The following is a 17777-nucleotide window of genomic DNA, read 5'->3' on the forward strand; positions in this document are numbered from 1 at the left end:
AGTTAATCAAATGTTTTAAATAAAAAGCACATATGGACAGAAGGTGTAAACCTATTAAATGTATAAGTAAACACATTTAGTCAAATAAAGTGACAGACTAGGCCTGTGCAGTTGGTATCAGCTTTGCCCAGCATGGGCTCCTCCATCAGGCCTGGTCCTCCTCGCTGAGGAAAGACCCTCAGTCCTCTCCAAACCAACAGACAGGACGTCCATCACACGGAGGTTTCTCCCTGAAGTCTCTGCAGCTCTCTGGACACCATGCTGTCTCAATCCGTCCACACTGAATATGAGAGGGAGGAAATGAAAATAATAAATGCTTTAGACAATAAGAAACATAAAGTTGACTGTTGAGTTGCTCAGTTTTTTTAGATTGTCAATACTATTACTGTATAACTAATATCTCAGGTTAAGAGGCACATTCAAATAAAGATTGGTCTTTAAATACATTTTGTCTTTTGAATTGTTTGTCTAAAGTCAAGGATCTAGAACTGGTACTTATTTTTAATGATAGTCTGGTTATTATGCTGTTTGGAGGAGGCATCACAGGTAAGAGCACTAATTAGCTACCATCACATGTACCTTAGCTTGACTTAAATGTATTAAACGTATGGTTAAGTGATATCAAAATATAAATAACTAATGTCATGCAAACATATTAATATTTGCTTGATTCCAGAGTTGAATTTAGCACAATTGCATACAAATGTTAAGGGGTTTTAAGATTCTGAAGTATTATGCTAAAAACTCAATAACTTAGATTATTATTTATAGTTTTGCTGAATAGTTTCATGGCCGCTTACCTTAGAAACGTAAAATGCGACGGCTGTGTGCAGATGGGGAGCATGTTAGCTTAGCTTGGTAGCTTCAGCTAGCTCTGGAACTTCCAGCTGGGTGGCAGCAGGTCCCGCCTCGGCTCCGCCTCTTTGCCCTTATTTGGAGCAGGCTGGAGAAGGCGGGAGTTGAACTCTGACCTCACTGTTGAGCCGTTAGTGGCCGACTCCGCCTACTAAGGGCTTCACGGCAACTCTGCAGAATCCTATGGGTGACGTCACGGACCCTACGTCCATTTATATATACAGTCTATGGGTGGGGCTAAGCCATTTCTTGGTATGGGTGTAGCCTACCCCAGCCATACCCTGGCGCTGCCACTGGTGGCACGTATGGGGCGGGCCATTCTGCACATGCGTTAAATGCGTTAAATATTTTAACGCAATTAATTCAAAAAATTAATTACCGCCGTTAACGCGATAATTTTGACAGCACTAATATATATACAATAATTATGATGATGAATGCATATTTTTTTACCACTAAAATACAGCAACACATCTTTAATTCATGTCGTTTATAACTGGAATATTACAATTATTATTAACTGTGTCTGTAGTCTACAACACAACAACATAGGAAATAACAACAATAAACACGATTTAAACAGACATAAACCATTTAACTACGTAGCCTACTGACTTGTAGAAGTACAAAATGTCCAGGAAATATTCCAAAATCAACAACAACTGCGAGGCTGCACACACGACGCTCCGCTTCCGCAACGTTTTGAAACGCGCCTGGTGTGTTAGGTCGCAGGAGGAGGTCGCAGCGTGGCGCAGCCGTAGCGCAGCGTGGCGCAGACGCTCCTGGTGCGTTTAGGGGGTAAAGAAGGTAGGCTGGGAGAGATGAGGTCAGTAGGTGTTTCAGATCTGCTGAGAAAGAGAAACCCGAGAACAAACAACACACAAGGTCATATGTTGACACACACACAGAAACTACATTAACATTTGACCTTCAAAGAGAAGTCAACTACACTTTTATACATTCAAGTAAGAACTCCTCTATCCAAACTATTCTTGATATATTATAACATTCAACTTTTTATAACTTCATCAATCCCTGCCAACGAGGGTCAGCACTTAGTTTAAACCCAAACCAAGGAATTCATCAAAAGACTTCATTATTCCCAGGCAGGAATTAGGTTTTGTGAAACATGCACCATATTAGAATAAAACACATTTAAATATGTATATAACGTAAATCGAAGTAAACATGTGCATCTGAGACTTTGTTTTCTGACATGTTAAACCCTGAATATTGATTTCAAACCTTCCCTAACCCCCCGCGCTGTTTCCCACCGGCACTTGGGATGTGTGTGTGTGTGTGTGTGTGTGTGTGTGTGTGTGTGTGTGTGTGTGTGTGTGTGTGTGTGTGTGTGTGTGTGTGTGTGTGTGTGTGTGTGTGTGTGTGTGTGTGTGTGTGTGTGTGTGTGTGTGTGTGTGTGTGTGTGTGTGTGTGTGTGTGTGTGTGTGTGTGTGTGTGTGTGTGTGTGTGTGTGTGTGTAGGCTGCAGCGGATATCTACGACCATCAGGTGTCCATCAGTGCTCAGTCCTACCTTCCTGTGGACGACTCATCCATTCCAACTGGTAAATGTCTAAGTATAATACATTATCTACAATGCTCTTAACTACCACAATAAGTTCATGTTTTGAACAAAAATAACAAAATGATTCCCCCTAAACAAAAAGAAAAGTCTACTATGCCCATATGTTTTATTATTAAATAAAATGAAATAGACTTTGTGAGTTTTTGTTATTTAAGTAAAGATTAGTGACACGACATGTGCTCAACCCAGTTTCATTATGTATGTGTATCTGTCATCGGGCTCTTTAACTTCTGCAAACTACAGCTCGGTGCAACCAGTGTTGGGAAAGTTCACTTTCTACATGAACTAGTTCAGTTCACAGTTCACATATTTTAAAATGAACTAGTTCAGTTCATAGTTCATAATTCAACATTTTGAACTAAAGTTCATGGTTTCAAAAATGAACTAATTTATAGTTCATAGTTCTTTTTTCAATACGTTGCTGCGAGCTATTATTTGTCTCCTGTACGATGTTAATGGGCCATTTCAATTTTTACAATATCCTCAGAGGGCCGTACAAGTTATTGACCTCTGCTTAAAAAAACTAAAATCACAGCTCATTCATTTCATTCTGTGCAAAGAAAAAGCAACCTCCTAATCCAGATATCTCACCATGACTCGCGTATGCATGCACGTGCAGGGTGTGGCGTGACCACCTAAACTGGGGCGACTGTGGCTGCGAGGGAGTGCAGTCGTCTTTCAACCAGAAGGTTGTGGGTTCGATCCCAGCCCGTGCAGTCAACATGTCGATGTATCCTTGAGCAAGATACTTAACCCTGAGTTGCTCCCGATGGCATGGCCAACGGTGTGTGAATGTGTATGTATGTTAGTGCATGTCCTAACATACACTGCTCAGTATGAATGGGTGAACGACATGTAGTATGTAAAGCGCTTTGAGGGGTCTTAAAGACTGGATAAAGCGCTATATAAGTACAGTCCATTTACCATTTAAACAGAAAGATAATTTATGGACACAAGATGTGTGCAAATGTATTTAGTTTCCTATCCATGTGAACATGGTTTAAGTGGGGGGGACCTAACCTCCTCTAGGGGGGTCCGGGGGGCATGCTCCCCTGGCAAGATGTGTTGCACTTTGAGAGCAACATTAGGAGATCTATGGACACATCTCTCAACACCCAAACACAACTGTAAGCAGATTTTCTTTTAATTTATGGATATTTGACAAATCACTACCCTTTCAAACTGTATTCTTCTTTATTAATAACTGTCTTATAGTATTTTATACCTGTTTACTTTATTCTCTTATTTTTTTTATAACTATAATGATCATATAAAGATGTGCCTTTACCTCACTGGTTGTAGACAAAGCTTCTTATATTCGTTAGCATAGCTAGCTAACCAGATGCTAATGACAACAACACAGTTATTATAGTATGACAGATGAGCAGATCGCCACTGGGCTTACAACTAAAGACACAGACACGCAGAAACTGTGGCATGTGTACGGACTTATCGGTACTGCAATTTCTGAAGTGCTGGAGTGGCGTTCTGGTGCTCTCCGTCAGAACTGCACCCCTGTCAGTCGAGACATATACCACGTGATGACACGTTAGGCTCGTGTTGTGTTCAAGGACCCTGACCTTGGCCAGGAAAAACAGGTACTCGCTTGTTTAATTTTTTTGCGGTCTAGATTTCTTTCATTTTTTTATTTTTTGCGTGTGTTTATAAATTACCTCGAGGGCCGTACCAAATTGTCTCGCGGGCCGTATACGGCCGGAGGCCGGAGGTTCCCCACCCCTGCCGTAGAGTCTCACTCTGAGCGAGTGCTGCTGCAGCTGCTCTCGGCTTCGTCCATACTAATTCATTCATTCATTCATTCATTCATTCAATGCTCGCCGGTTCCGCGGTTCCACATTGTTTGTTGTGAGGAGTCTGATATATTTAGTATATTTATATTTTAGTGCGACAGCCAGGGGTGACAGGCGCGTACGCGTCACAGGCAGCTTGCTGTTGCCAGATTGGGTGGTTTTCCGCATTATTTTGAAGCCTGTTTACGGTGTGTTTTAACTGGGTTTTCGGCTGAAAGGCATATGAAATCTGGCACACTTTTGAACGCCGTTATAATACAGTGCTGAGAATGAACGCACGTTTGAACGCCGTTATACAGCGCTGAGAATGAACGCGTTCTCAATTACGTTCATCTAGCGGAAATACAGTACGTTCAGTTCACGTTCGCCCAAAATATGAACGCGTTCATGAACGATCGTTCATTGAACGCGTTCAGGTACATCACTGGGTGCAACGAGCCAATACAAAGGGCAGATGGCGCTAAACAATCTGTAACATCTTGCATCCAAGCTTTATAGACGAAGATGTTATATCAAAAAGTTGAATCATATCAATTATACATTTAATAAAATACAATGGGTGTGTGTTAACATGTAGATGAAGACACGTGGTCTGAAAGAGGTGTCCTCTATGGCTGGACTGTGGGCAGTGTGTCTCAGTGTGTGTATTAGTCATAATGTAAACTCTTTCCTCATGTGCCTATAGTGGTTCCATCAATGCTAGTTTTTGAAGTATCCCGCACATGGATACTTGAAGTCCCACAGAGGATTGTTCACGTCTTTTGTTTTTGAAGAGCAGCGGCCAATGTGTGAACATTAAAGTCGAGCGACCAATGGGGTCCCTTCATCACTCCCTGAGGCGCTGCATGGGGCTGGCCCTGCTCTGCTTTGTTCCAACAGCTGCAGCCACAACAGTTACCCCTTTTCCACTGAGGCACTTCCAAGTCAATTTGGAGATGTGTGTCCCAGAGGTCGCTTAACCGAAGATTTTCCGTCTATGAAAAAATATCTGAAAGCAGTCCGTCATTTTCACGGATTAAAACAAACTCGGAACAGCGCTAAAGTTTCCCCGCAGCGAGGCTCCGGTGTTAAGCAGGCCGGCCAAAAAGGAAATGATACCAAACCCAACTTTGCCCTACAAATCATTGAACTGTCTGTGAGCTTTGGCTTTACTCTCGCGAGGTGCAGTGGGCATAACACGGCGCTAACAGTTCACAAGCGTGCGCCCCGCCCCCCGTTGACAGTTCACGACTGTGCCCCCCCCCCCCAGAGTATAAAGACCGACGGGTAATACTGAATCTTGACGGAAATGTTACGATCCTGTCCGTCAAAATGACAGGCAGTGAAAAAGTCGAGCGCAACCTCTGGTGTGTCCTCTGCAGCAGAGCCCGCTGTGGCTCTCAAGTCGGTTCAACTCGGGCACCAACTATTTGCCGGCCGTCACCCAGAGCAAACTGTGTTGGAGCAACAGCTCAGTTAGTGACACAAAAAGCTGGCAGACGAAACACTTTGACTGACTTTGCTTCCTCTCCATCTTTACTTCCTCCTCTAACAACCACCCCTTGTCTTATTGTCCTTAACTCAGTCCTTATACCCTGTGTTCATGTTAAATCAACCATCACCCTGTGCTATGCACAGTATAAACTAATGATGGGTTTTTGTTCTGCGAGTACAGCAGTGTGGAATCACTTGTTCTTTTGTGTTGGGGGCTTCATGCTCTGTCAGACAAACATTCTATTACCCTGCAATTAGCTCTGGTTTCCCCGGGAGACAGAGGAGCGCATGACTGTTTATCTTTATCACAGCATCTCTGTTAGAATGGAAATCCACCTCCAGGGCTGAATAAGAATCGGATTTGAAATATATGGAAGCAATGCTGTGCCATGCAGAGGTAAAGCAGTAAGCCTGCCTGCTTCCTCTGTGCTCTCTGCAGATAAGTAGGAGGATAGTGTGAGGAGGAGTTTTGTTTTTCCCACCCAAAGAGGAGCTTCTCTTAAGCAGTACCAATCTGATAATGGCCTTGTGTCATTCAGTGTATTGTTTTACAAACAATGAGGTAAGCTGCCCACTGAAGGTCTGTGGCAGTGAAGCTAAGGAGGCTGTCAGTCAGAACCACTACGCAGTCTCACAGGGATGGTAACATCCTGATGCTCCGCTGCTGCTGCAGGGTGTGTGTGGCTGGCTGCGTGTGAACCCTCGTCCCAGCTGGGGGCTGTGTGACAGCAGGGTTAACAATTCAATGGTATGTCAACTTCCTTGGGCGCAATACAGTCGCCATATGTGGCCCTCGGTAATATGTGGCCCTCGGTAAAAAAAGTTTTTTTACCGAGGGCCACATACAGAAAAATACACAAGGGCTGGGTCACTCACTAGAGGTTTATTACCTCGTAAGTTCAGTTATAAGTTGAAAAAAGTCCTCCAATGTAGGTAAATTATTCTTGATAGAGGTACTTCAAAATGCTTTAAGAAAAAAAGTGCCGACATCACAGCTTTCCATAGGGTTTCATTTATTTTGTTAGCAGCTCATTCTTAAAACAGAAGCTTCAGATTGCTGATAATAAGAGGAAACATGAAGGGTATATTTCAAGTGTGAGGGAATAATTCTGTCTTACTCCTAAGATATGTAACCTTTCTGCCTGTTGACGTGTGACCGACCCTGACTCTGTTATCTGTCTTAAGGAATGGGAGGCCTCAGCTATAATGTTGATATTAGTTTTGTGACCGGTCACAGAGCCTAAGAGTCAGACAAGTGATTGAGTGTCTGCAGATGTTGGGGCTATCTCCAGTGTTCCCAGAACTCTCTGTGAACTAGTTAAAAGGTCTATCGAGGGAGAGGCTGGGCAGAATTGATGTGGCAACCCACCCGGGCAGTCAGAACCTCTTGCTGCTGTGACTTGTGATGTGAATTCTCCGGCCGATACCTGTAATAAGCTACCAGTGTTTGACATCAAAGCTCCAGCTCTCCTCCGGAGTCCTGACTCTCCATTGCTGCAGAAGTTTCCCTTACATCAAGGTTGTTGTGAAAATAAGTTATTGGGCTTTTTCTTATCAACTTAGAATTGTTGGAACATGTTTTCAACTTTAATTGACTGAGTTTATTTGAAAATTGGGCTTATTAACACATGAATACTTTGTAATATATTTGAACATATTTAAGAAGTACAATATAAGACGAGCAGAAGTTTATTATACTTAAGTCATTATACTTTTTTAATTTGCTGAGGGACGATTAAAAATGGCCAGCGGGCCGTAGTTTGGATTCCCCTGGTCTACTGTATGTTCCAGTTTAGACGTAACACAAGGCTCTTCTAGCTAAGACACATAACTGAGTAACCCATGAGTCCTGTGATGTTGCTCAGATTGCTTCCTTTCAGAGAACAGAAGGGTCCTGTCGGCTTTGCTCCAGCGATACACTCTCTCACCATATGTCCTCTATCTGCAGGAGAGATCCGCCAGGTGAAAGGCACACCCTTTGACCTTACCACGCCTGTTCTGATTGGCCCTCGGCTGAAGGAAGTTCCGGGTCCTGGGTTTGACCATAACTTCTGCCTGTCGTTCCCTGGAGACAGCTGGACAGAGAGAGATGCTGCCAGGTTTGCTGCAGAAGACACATTGACACACACTACACACACACACATTTGTCTTTAATGAAGTCTATAGCAGGAATACTTCTTTCTTCATCTCAGAGTGTGTCACCCAGCTAGTGGGCGGGTCCTAGAGGTTTCTACAAGTCAACCTGGAGTCCAGTTCTACACTGCCAATTTCCTGGATGGCCTGACAGGAAAGGGGGGGGTGAGGTACAGGAAGCACAGCGCCTTCTGTCTGGAGACGCAGAACTGGCCTGATGCCGTGAACCAGGTGAGAGGCTCCTCATCCACACACACTGCATGTTACTGAGAGGGTCCTGTTGTATCTGTTGTATCCGTTATAAAGGCTGCCTTGTTAGAGATCGGTGCTTTGGTACAGGTGATGTGTTCCAATCCTACAGGTCGAATAGGGTTGACCCAATAGATCGCAACCTTGGTTTCCACAGAATCATAATGTTGTATATAATGGTGTGTGTGTGTGTGTGTGTGTGTGTGTGTGTGTGTGTGTGTGTGTGTGTGTGTGTGTGTGTGTGTGTGTGTGTGTGTGTGTGTGTGTGTGTGTGTGTGTGTGTGTGTGTGTGTGTGTGTGTGTGTGTGTGTGTGTGTGTGTGTGTGTGTGTGTGTGTGTGTGTGTGTGTGTGTGTGTGTGTGTGTGTGTGTGTGTGTGTGTGTGTGTGTGTGTGTGTCGTAAGGCTCCCTTTCCTTCCTGTCTCCTGTGTCCCGGTGAGGACTACCATCATGTGACTCGCTTCACCTTCACCACTGTGTGACCTCCAGCAGGACAGACAAGAATAAATCTAGAGAAGGACGTCCAATTGTTGATTGCACATATAATTGTTTGCAGTATGATCAGGAAGCATAAGCCTCATCCCAATACCCCTCCTCGACTCCTCCTTTCCCTCACTCGCGTCCCTTCCTTGCATCTTAGCTCCGCCTCCGTAAGATGCGAGCGAGGGACACGAGGAGGTGGCGCGAGGACAGAGGAGTCCTCAGGTATTAATTGGGATGTCCTCGTTCACTCAAACGTCACTTTTAAACGACGTCTGTTAATGATGCCATGTGCACAGCTGTATCCCCTCTCATCGGGCTGAACTGAAGAACCCTTAGAACCGGCCCGTCTTTCTCTTGTTAGTCAAGGAATTCAATGATGGTTGGTCCTGCTTTTGTGTTCCGTTTTGGTGTAAAATGTAGCCTACATTTAAATAAAAATATAATTATAGTAATGTGAAAGCCTTTTAGAAATGAATTGCACATAATAATTCCCACGGAGCTGTGAGCACTTCTACATTTATGTGACGCTTTTCCACTCATCTTCCAGTTCTCCGTTTTCCTCTGTTGAAACCGACCAGCTGTGAAGGTGGGGGCGGGGCTTTTATACACGAGTAGTGAAAACACTTCCGCGTAGTCTGCTCGCATGTATCCTTCCTTTCGTCTCCTCCCTCACCCCTCCTCCCTCCTTGACTCCTCCGTGTGCATTTCAGCTATTGGGACGTCCTTCAAAATGGCGTGTCTTGATCGATTTCCGGGTCAAGTCCCGGAGGAGGGGAAGAGAGGAGTCGAGGAGGGGTATTGGGATGAGGCTATCGTGTTCATCAGACGGTGCCTTTCTCACTTCCCCTCTGTGTCATGTGATGCAGATGTTTTGAATGTGGATGATTTCAGTGCAGCGAGCTGTGATGCAGAGAGGGACTCTGACTAACTCTGTTAGTTATAATGATGTATCATCCTGTGCCATACAATTATTACTTTGAACAAACAATACATAAAGAGCCTTCTCAACCAAGCTGCTGTTGTTGTTACTATTGGATGTAATGTGTTCTTTATAGCAACAGATCAGTCCCTGTCTATGGATATATTGTGGTCCAGTATTAATAATTAGAGGGCCATCATTTCTGTTAGGAGCATTCCCTGTGTTCAACATCCTCCACAGGCTGAGCTATTCCTATAACATCAAGTGAGGAGGCGGGTTTTGGTGAGAGGACATCTTACACTGAGAGAGACATGCTGTGTAGCTTTGCAACATACGTCATCTATCCAAGAGGCTTAAATCAAATGTAATGGTCGGTGTGAGCCTCACTGCCACAGAGACCCTGCCGCTGACCCCAGCTGACCAGAGGTGGGGACTTGAGTCACATGACTTGACTTGAGTCGCATCTTTTTTGACTTGAGACTTGCTTGACTAACATTGATAAAAGTCTTGACTTTGACTTGGTATTCATGACTTGAGACTTGACTTTTTAAAATTAAATATATGCGTTTGTTTTTGTAGTGAGATATTACGTTTAGTTTTTTCGAAAAACGTCATTATAGCGCCATGCGCGCACACCTGGCAACCCACTGGAACTGAGGTTACCTACTGTAACCCCAGCTTCTATGAGTAAATGGCACAGCCCTCTAAGGCTATCGCAATTGGGTAATCCCCCGCGCAGCACTGAAACACTTGTAGTGCACGCTTCCTTCCGGTATAAATAGGAAGGTGGCCCGGCAATCTGCTCCCATACAACATAACTTTTCTTCAGCTATTCATGGAGCCAGTGGGGCCCAGCGCTTAGAGGGCTGCGCCATTACTCATAGAAGCTGGGTTACAGTAGGTAACCTCAGTTCTATTTCGTATATGGCTTCGTCCTCTAAGGCTATCGCTATTGGGATAAGAGGCGAAGCATGATGTAGTCTGCGCCCCACTGGGTCCGTCCAGCACTAGAAGCACAGACACACCTGCTCAATAACACCCCCTGCCTGTTGTGCCATGCGTAATGGAGCATCACCGTCCCTGGAACATAGCAAACATGTATCTTGGACAGAGGAATGCCGCGAGCTCTGCAGGTTATTAACCGATAGGTTAAAACCAGCAGGTCGTCTACTTAATCAACAGATTAGTGGCAGCCGGCTTAATTACCGACTCTGCTTCCTCAGAGGCTCTCGCGGAGCAGACCAGGAGCGGGGGAGCCTCACTCCCCTTTGACTCGCCGCCGGGAGACCCTGTCTCTGGGGTGGCGGGGGAGTGGAGACGTGGGACGGAGCCCCTGCAGCCGCCGAAGGGCGAGTCTGACACCGAGGCGGTTGCTGTGGGCGTCTCTCCGCTTGCGGCCTCCTGTGGCCGGTGTGGACGCCGCGGCTGCTGCGGGCGTTGATGCCGCTGTGGCAGCTCAGCCGGCTGGAGCCAGCTTTACATGCTGGCGAATGTCGTCCGCCTGTTCCGCGGCCCTCTTCATGGACTCCACCATGGCGTGGAACTGGGGTCCGAACAGCCCGTCCGGGCTGATTGGAGCGTCCAGTAGCACTTTTTTGCCGTCTCCGTAACAGACGCCTGCTTCCGCCAGAGGTGGCGCTGGATCTGTGTCACCCACGCGGAAATCCTAGCCTGGGAGACAGCGACGGACGCGCACAGAATGAGCGCCGTGCTGGTCGCCTTGCCGAGTTCCTCTGCCTCGGTGGTGGACCGCTCTACCAGTGTCCCCACCGAGTTGGAGAGCCGCGCGATGTTATTCGCCGCCACGCTGTGGTGACGGAGAGGGGGAAAGCATGTTCGGCCAAGCTGGCACCCTGCTCCGACTCTGTCTCCCCCGTCCGGGGGAGAGGAGGGAGGGGAGAACCGAACGGTGAACCGTGGAGGGAGGCGGGGCAGGAGTTCCTTTTTTCTTCGGACTCCTGCCCGGCACTCGGCCCCAGGGACACGAGGCCCCGTCCGCGGGCTCGTAAGTCTGGACGGGCCAATCGTCCTCCTCGGCCACAGCAGCAAGAGCGTCCGCTCTCCGCTTCCTGTCGCCCGAGGGGAGACGAGCGCAGTGTGTGCATACCTGCTGGTTTAGAGCCGCGTACGCGTGCTCTGACCCCAGGCAGGATTCGTATACTGCTTCTATCTCTGCTGGTCATAACTCATTATGAACCCAGAGCCACAGTTGTTGCTCATGTGATTCTCAATTGCTGTGCTTCAGTAACTGTGCTGGTTTGCTGAAGAAAAGAGGGAGCAGATTGTCGGGCCTCCTTCCTATTTATAGCCTACCGGAAGGAAGCCCGAGGGTGGGGCCCACCTTGCGGATGGGCGTGGACTACAAGTGTTTCAGTGCTGCGCGGGGGCGCAGGGGGATTGCCCAATAGCGATAGCCTTAGAGGGCGAAGCCATATACGAAATAGAAGGCAGGAGTCTCAAGCCTCATCCCAATACCCCTCCTCGACTCCTCTCTTCCCCTCCTCCGGGACTTGACCCGGAAATCGATCAAGACGCGCCATTTTGAAGGACGTCCCAATAGCTGAAATGCACACTGGGTCCTTCTCACGTCGGTTAAATGGATTCCTTGCGTCCCTCACTTGCGTCGTTTCCCTGCGACTAGTCCCTCCCACCAGGGAAGCATGGAGAGATGCAAGGAAACCACGAGAAGCAGGGAAATTAGTTTTAAGAGCACGTCCTTTCCTCCGGAGCGTCACGTGAAGCGACGTCCGTTTGTGATGACGCTGATCGTCTGACAGCAGCCAGCTCTGTCCCCGTTATTTCCACACACACCCCCGCCTCTGTTAGTACCCTACGTTAGTACACATTTACTGACACAAACATTTGTATCATCTGTTGTAGACCCAAATACATTAAATAAAATAAGAACTCATTCTCAAAAAAGTTAAATGCCATTGTTAAAATGTATAAACGAAAAAAGCGATCATGAAAATGTTAACAATAAATGAAGAAAATGATTTTTGACCACGTTGTTGTTCAGATATATCCCATATTTGTAACTAAATGATACATTCATTGAAACAAAACACGGTATAAACTGAGGAGTGACTCCCGTGAGGTTCATGTATTTTCTTCACTCCGCTGGGAAACTGCTCTCATGTCAAGAAGCATCAGATCAGTGCATGCACTGCATCGTCCAATCAGTGAGCGATACACAGTAAGGGGGCGGGGCGAGTGTTTGAGGATTTCATCGAAGGATGGTCTGGTGGTTCCTCGGTTATAGCTCCTCCGTTATCGCTCCTCGGTCCTCCGTCAAAAATAAGGCCATTGGGACGCTACTCAAGATGGCGCAGACAAATCAACTTCCGATGAGACCGAGACCGAGGAGCGAGGAAATGAAAAATAAGAGAAGTGAGAAGGGCTAGTGATGGCAGTTTGAAACTGAAGCTTCGAACGGAGCTTCATCCCTGGACTTCCTATTTCATAGAAGCAGTGCTTCGAAGCTTGCTTCAAATCACGTGATATATGACGTCCGAAGCAGCAACTGCTTCAAATCACGTAACATGTGACGTCAGAAGCAGCAACTGCTTCATTTCCTGAATGAATCACTTGACTGGTTCGCGGTCCATTCACGCGATTCAATGCACTGCCTCGTCTCGATTCTGACAGGTGACAGGTTGAAACAGTTTCAAATTTGAGTGCTTCAACACTTTATGACCGCTCTAAACAATGCGCAATGTGTGGGTTGTTGTCGTAGTTTGCGTTGTTGCTGTTGAGTTGTTGTTGGTATTGCATTTGAATTGTAGTATCATTATAGAGCAAGCCAGGAAGAAAGATAGGTCGTTCTGGCTCGGGAAACACATCGAAATGTGAAGAAGTTGTGAACAAAAAGATAAATATCAGTAATATAAAAACAGTTCAATATTTTAGGGAATAGATAGCCCAGTGGGTAGAGCCGGTGGCCCGAATGCAGCGATGTCCTCCGCGCAGCTGGTTCAAAGCCCGGAATGGATGTATTTTAATCATTGCTTTTCAACTTTAATAACTGATAAAAGGCCCTCTCCTCCCAAAAAAAAATCCAGCACTCTCTAGTCTCTTCTCAATAACCCAATACACACAATTATCAATCTTTAATTGCAAATAGAACATGATATTCAGTTTTAGTGTGTGTGTGCATCGAATATTTTTCAAGGCAAAGATACGTTAAACCCACTGCAGCCTTGCACTTCGCCAGGAGAGGTCGCTGTAACTGAAGCTTCGAGAAATGAACCTATTTCCGACACAATTGTCCAAGTGGTTCGATGCTTCATTCAAAGCTTCATTTTGCCATCACTAAGAAGGGCCCACTGTCTCAATTCAGGGGTTGTATCCTTAGAAGGGTGCATTCGTAGACCGCATACGTCACTTCCGCCGAAAGAAGGCTGTCCCAATTTAAAAAAAAGACGAGACTCCTCTGAATGCGGCCCACGAATGCAGCCTACTTTTCCCCAATTTGAAGGATACATCTGATGTACACTCCGCGGCCTACCATATCCCAGGGTGCAATGGGTCCGGGTTCTTATGGGTTAAACGTATAGGCTTAAAGGCATAATAGAACTACTGTAGTATTCAACGGGTGCCCCGCTGGACTTACGTTTCTGTAGTTTACCGTTACTGTGACATATCAGTATAGCCACAGAAGATAGTTTGTGTGTTTCATTCCCATGTATCAAGGTTATTTTCATGTATGTAATTGTTTTTCCTGCACAGCGTAGAGTCTTGTTGTGATGAGAGGGATACAGGTATTTCATAAAAAAAATGTGCTCCCTGGAGAATAGCTACAGAATTGATATCACAATTTAATCGGAGCTGATCACAACTTGTCATGAGTGATCCAGTCATGTCGATGAGCGTTCGGGCTGTGAATAAACAACTTGTGTTTTACTTTTAGGCTGTCTGAAGGTATGGACAGCTATCAAAGCTACTATACATCACATTAAGAACGATGTACAAATGAAAGTCGGACACAAATATATAATTTAAATGATTTATTCAAGTTTGCAATATTTTGAACAGGCACCTACTTTGTAATGTTCGATACCTCCCTGTAAGCGTCACGATATCTACCTCTCACCCACAACCTCACGTACGAGTACTGAATGTGCATCAAAGTGATCTTAGGAAGGCAGATATAGCAAAAGATGAACGTAAACGACAAATGAGGCGATCGACATGGTAAGTCAACAATGGGTCCTCAATGTACACGCCCCGGATTCCTATGACGAAAATAATAGAATGTCGCCAGTTGTCATGACTCAAGTTATACTGCAACACCGGTAAGATCCACAGCCAGAGTCAACGGAAGATATACTCAGACAAGCGTTAACGTTTCGGTATGTGAAATTATATTAATATATATACATTAGTTTATCCTTACCAGTATCACATGTGCTTGTTTTCCAAGTGTCAAAGACTGGATAGAGGCGGATGAAGTCTGCTGGTTACGACGATTACCTCTGTCACTTCCATGGTCACTGTCACTACCCGATCCGTCCCCCTGCCTGATCGGTACTGCGCATGTGCGAAATGGTCCGCCATATTGGACAACTCCGTACGGCAACCCAAGATGGACACTTGACACAGTGGCTTTTAGCAAAGCTCAAAAAGAAAACTCGAGAGAGATGAGTTATTACAATGTGACTTCACTATTATTTAACAACTCTTTTTATTGGGTTCTTTTATTTGGAGTTAAGTACATTGTCAGAATAAGTGAGAAATAGATTTAACTTCTGTTAGACAGCTATCATACTGAATAAATATTTACTGTGAATGTATGCAAAAATGTATGGCATATGGCTGTCTAACAGAAGTTAAATTCATTCCTCACTTATTCTGACAATGTACTTAACCCCAAATAAAAGAACCCAATAAAAAGAGTTTTTAAATAATAGTGAAGTCACGTTGTAATAACAATAACTCATCTCTCTCTAGTTTTCTTTTTGAGCTTTGCTAAAAGCCACTGTGTCAAGTGTCCATCTTGGGTTGCCGTCCGGAGTTGTCCAATATGGCGGACTATCTTGCACATGCGCAGTACCGATCGGGCAGGGGGACGGATCGGGTAGTGACAGTGACTGTAGAGGCTTCTCAATTCTTAAATTTCCCCTCCTCGACTCCCCTCCTCGAGACTTAGTCCCGCCCACAGGAGATGCGAGCGGAGGACCGAGGAGGGGAACCGAGGAGAGAGGAGGGGAAGCAGCAGACGTTTAAAGAAATGAGAACTCCTCTCCTCTGAGCGGTCATATTAAAGCGACGTCCGTTAATTATTACGTGGCAACAGCTGCATCAGCTGTCCAGTGTTTTGTCATAGAGCTGTATTTTATAATCTCTGTTAGATCAGCTGAACATTGTTCCCCCACATATTTACTTTGAATTAATTGAGAGTGCGGTATAATGAGACAATACCAGACTACAGATGCGGACACACACACACAAATATATTTATATAAATATATACAATTTAAAGTATGAGAGCACTCTCATAATAACGTAACACAATCAGCGACTGGATATATCCCCCCCCCCTCTCTCTGGTCGCTGAAATGGGGAATTGAAATTACGGGCCAAAAGTTGTATTTACAAGTATTAAAAGTAAGGACACCAAACCAACTGAGACCCGTCTATCCGCCGCATCTACGCACACACTGTACCACACACACACCTATACACTGTACCACACACACCTACAGCTCCTAAAGCATAATCAGGCTACAGCCGTTGTGTATTTTATTATGTGAAGCACTAAATGGTTTTAGAAAAATATTGACTCTTTGTTTGTAGATATCTACTAAACTAAAGCAAATAAAGAGAGTAGGCCTGTTATACTGAGTGATATACATTCTACACACTGCTCTGCTTTCTGCACGGACCTCACAGTTGTTCTCTCTGGAAATAGCACGACGCTATGAAAGCAGTTGCTAAAATAATATCCAGGGGATGCATGCAGAGCTGTCATTGGCTGAGATAAGTCCGGCCGTGCGTCACGCCTCCACCGTTCCCGGAAATGCATCCGCGGAGGAGCTGAACCATCAATGTATCCTCGGTTATAGCTCCTCCAGAGAGCCTCCTCGATGCTCGATCCTCGGTCCTCGGTGTGCATTTAGAGAAATGAGACGTCCTTCAAAATGGCGCGCTGAAATTCATTTCCGGTGTAGGTACCAGATGTGTTCGGGGTACCAGATGTGTTCGGGTGTATTTCCGTCGCATCCGTCATATCCGTCATATTTTACGGCAACTCAAGAGGGCCATGATGGTCAAATTCCGAATATTTAAACATAGCCAACACTTCATTCTTTACTTTGTCCGTTATTATATGTAGAAGATATTAATTTTTTCTCCGTCATGTTGTTTCCATAGCAACAACTTCAAACAACAACAACTAACTGCTAGCCGCAAAGCTAGCATCACAGCCACTGCTCTGTTTTCAGAGACTTTGCACACGTTTTTCACAAACTTTTCACACGCTAGGAGTACTTCCATTCGCTTTGTCTTGATCTGTAGATGTGATTTGATGTCTCGTGTGTCCCCCTCCTCTCCAAAGTTCAGATATTTAATAAAATACTCAGGGGAGTTTCCTGAATTTTCATGCCCAAAGCCAAGCACTAGGCCCTGGGTAAATTAAGAGGCTGATCTCGGGCACTTTTGTCCACTTTCCCTGGTGGTAGAAACTCAAGCCAGACATCCCTGGAATCGTCTCAGAGAGTAGATGATCAGTGGGGCCTTGTTTTTACTGAATGATTTGTTTTTTTATGGGGAATTCAAATATGAGCTTATTTTTAGGATTTTCGGAGACTTTGCACACGTTTTCACAAACATTTTCGCTAGGAGTATGGGAGTACTTCCATTCGCTTTGTCTTGATCTGTAGATGTGATTTGATGTGTCGTGTGTCTCCCAACTCCTCTCCAAAGTTCAGATACTATATAAAAATACTAAAAGGTAAATAAAACATGAAACATAATGACAAAATAACAACCTGAAAGATATGTATTCTATCTACACATTTCGTAATGATCTAATCTAGTGGCCTTATAAAAGTGTTGGCTAAAGTAACGCAGAATATATATATTTTTTAATTGTAAATAATTAGAAACATTATTTATGTGCACAAGTACACACACATAACAAGCTGTACCGAGTTCCTCCGGCTGCAGTTCCGCAGACGGCCGGTGTGTGGCAGCAGAGCGCTGGGAGCAGAGGGAGGTGAGTAGAGGGCAGAGATGGGGTCGTTACTAAAAAAAAGTAATATATTACATATTACAT

The 17777-nt window shown here is 45.1% G+C and overlaps 1 protein-coding gene across 1 annotated transcript in view; it reads left to right on the plus strand.

Annotated features, from left to right (window-relative positions):
- The window catches only part of galm (galactose mutarotase), a 75493-nt gene that overhangs the window by 6277 nt on the left and 51439 nt on the right, over positions 1–17777 (plus strand). The window contains exons 6-8 of the mRNA XM_034101153.2: positions 2337–2418; positions 7668–7818; positions 7912–8083. Of these exons, the coding sequence (XP_033957044.1) occupies positions 2337–2418; positions 7668–7818; positions 7912–8083 (405 nt within the window). The remainder of the gene's footprint in view (positions 1–2336; positions 2419–7667; positions 7819–7911; positions 8084–17777) is intronic.

This window comes from Pseudochaenichthys georgianus, chromosome 15, assembly GCF_902827115.2.
Source record: "Pseudochaenichthys georgianus chromosome 15, fPseGeo1.2, whole genome shotgun sequence".
Taxonomy (NCBI): Eukaryota; Metazoa; Chordata; class Actinopteri; order Perciformes; family Channichthyidae; genus Pseudochaenichthys; species Pseudochaenichthys georgianus.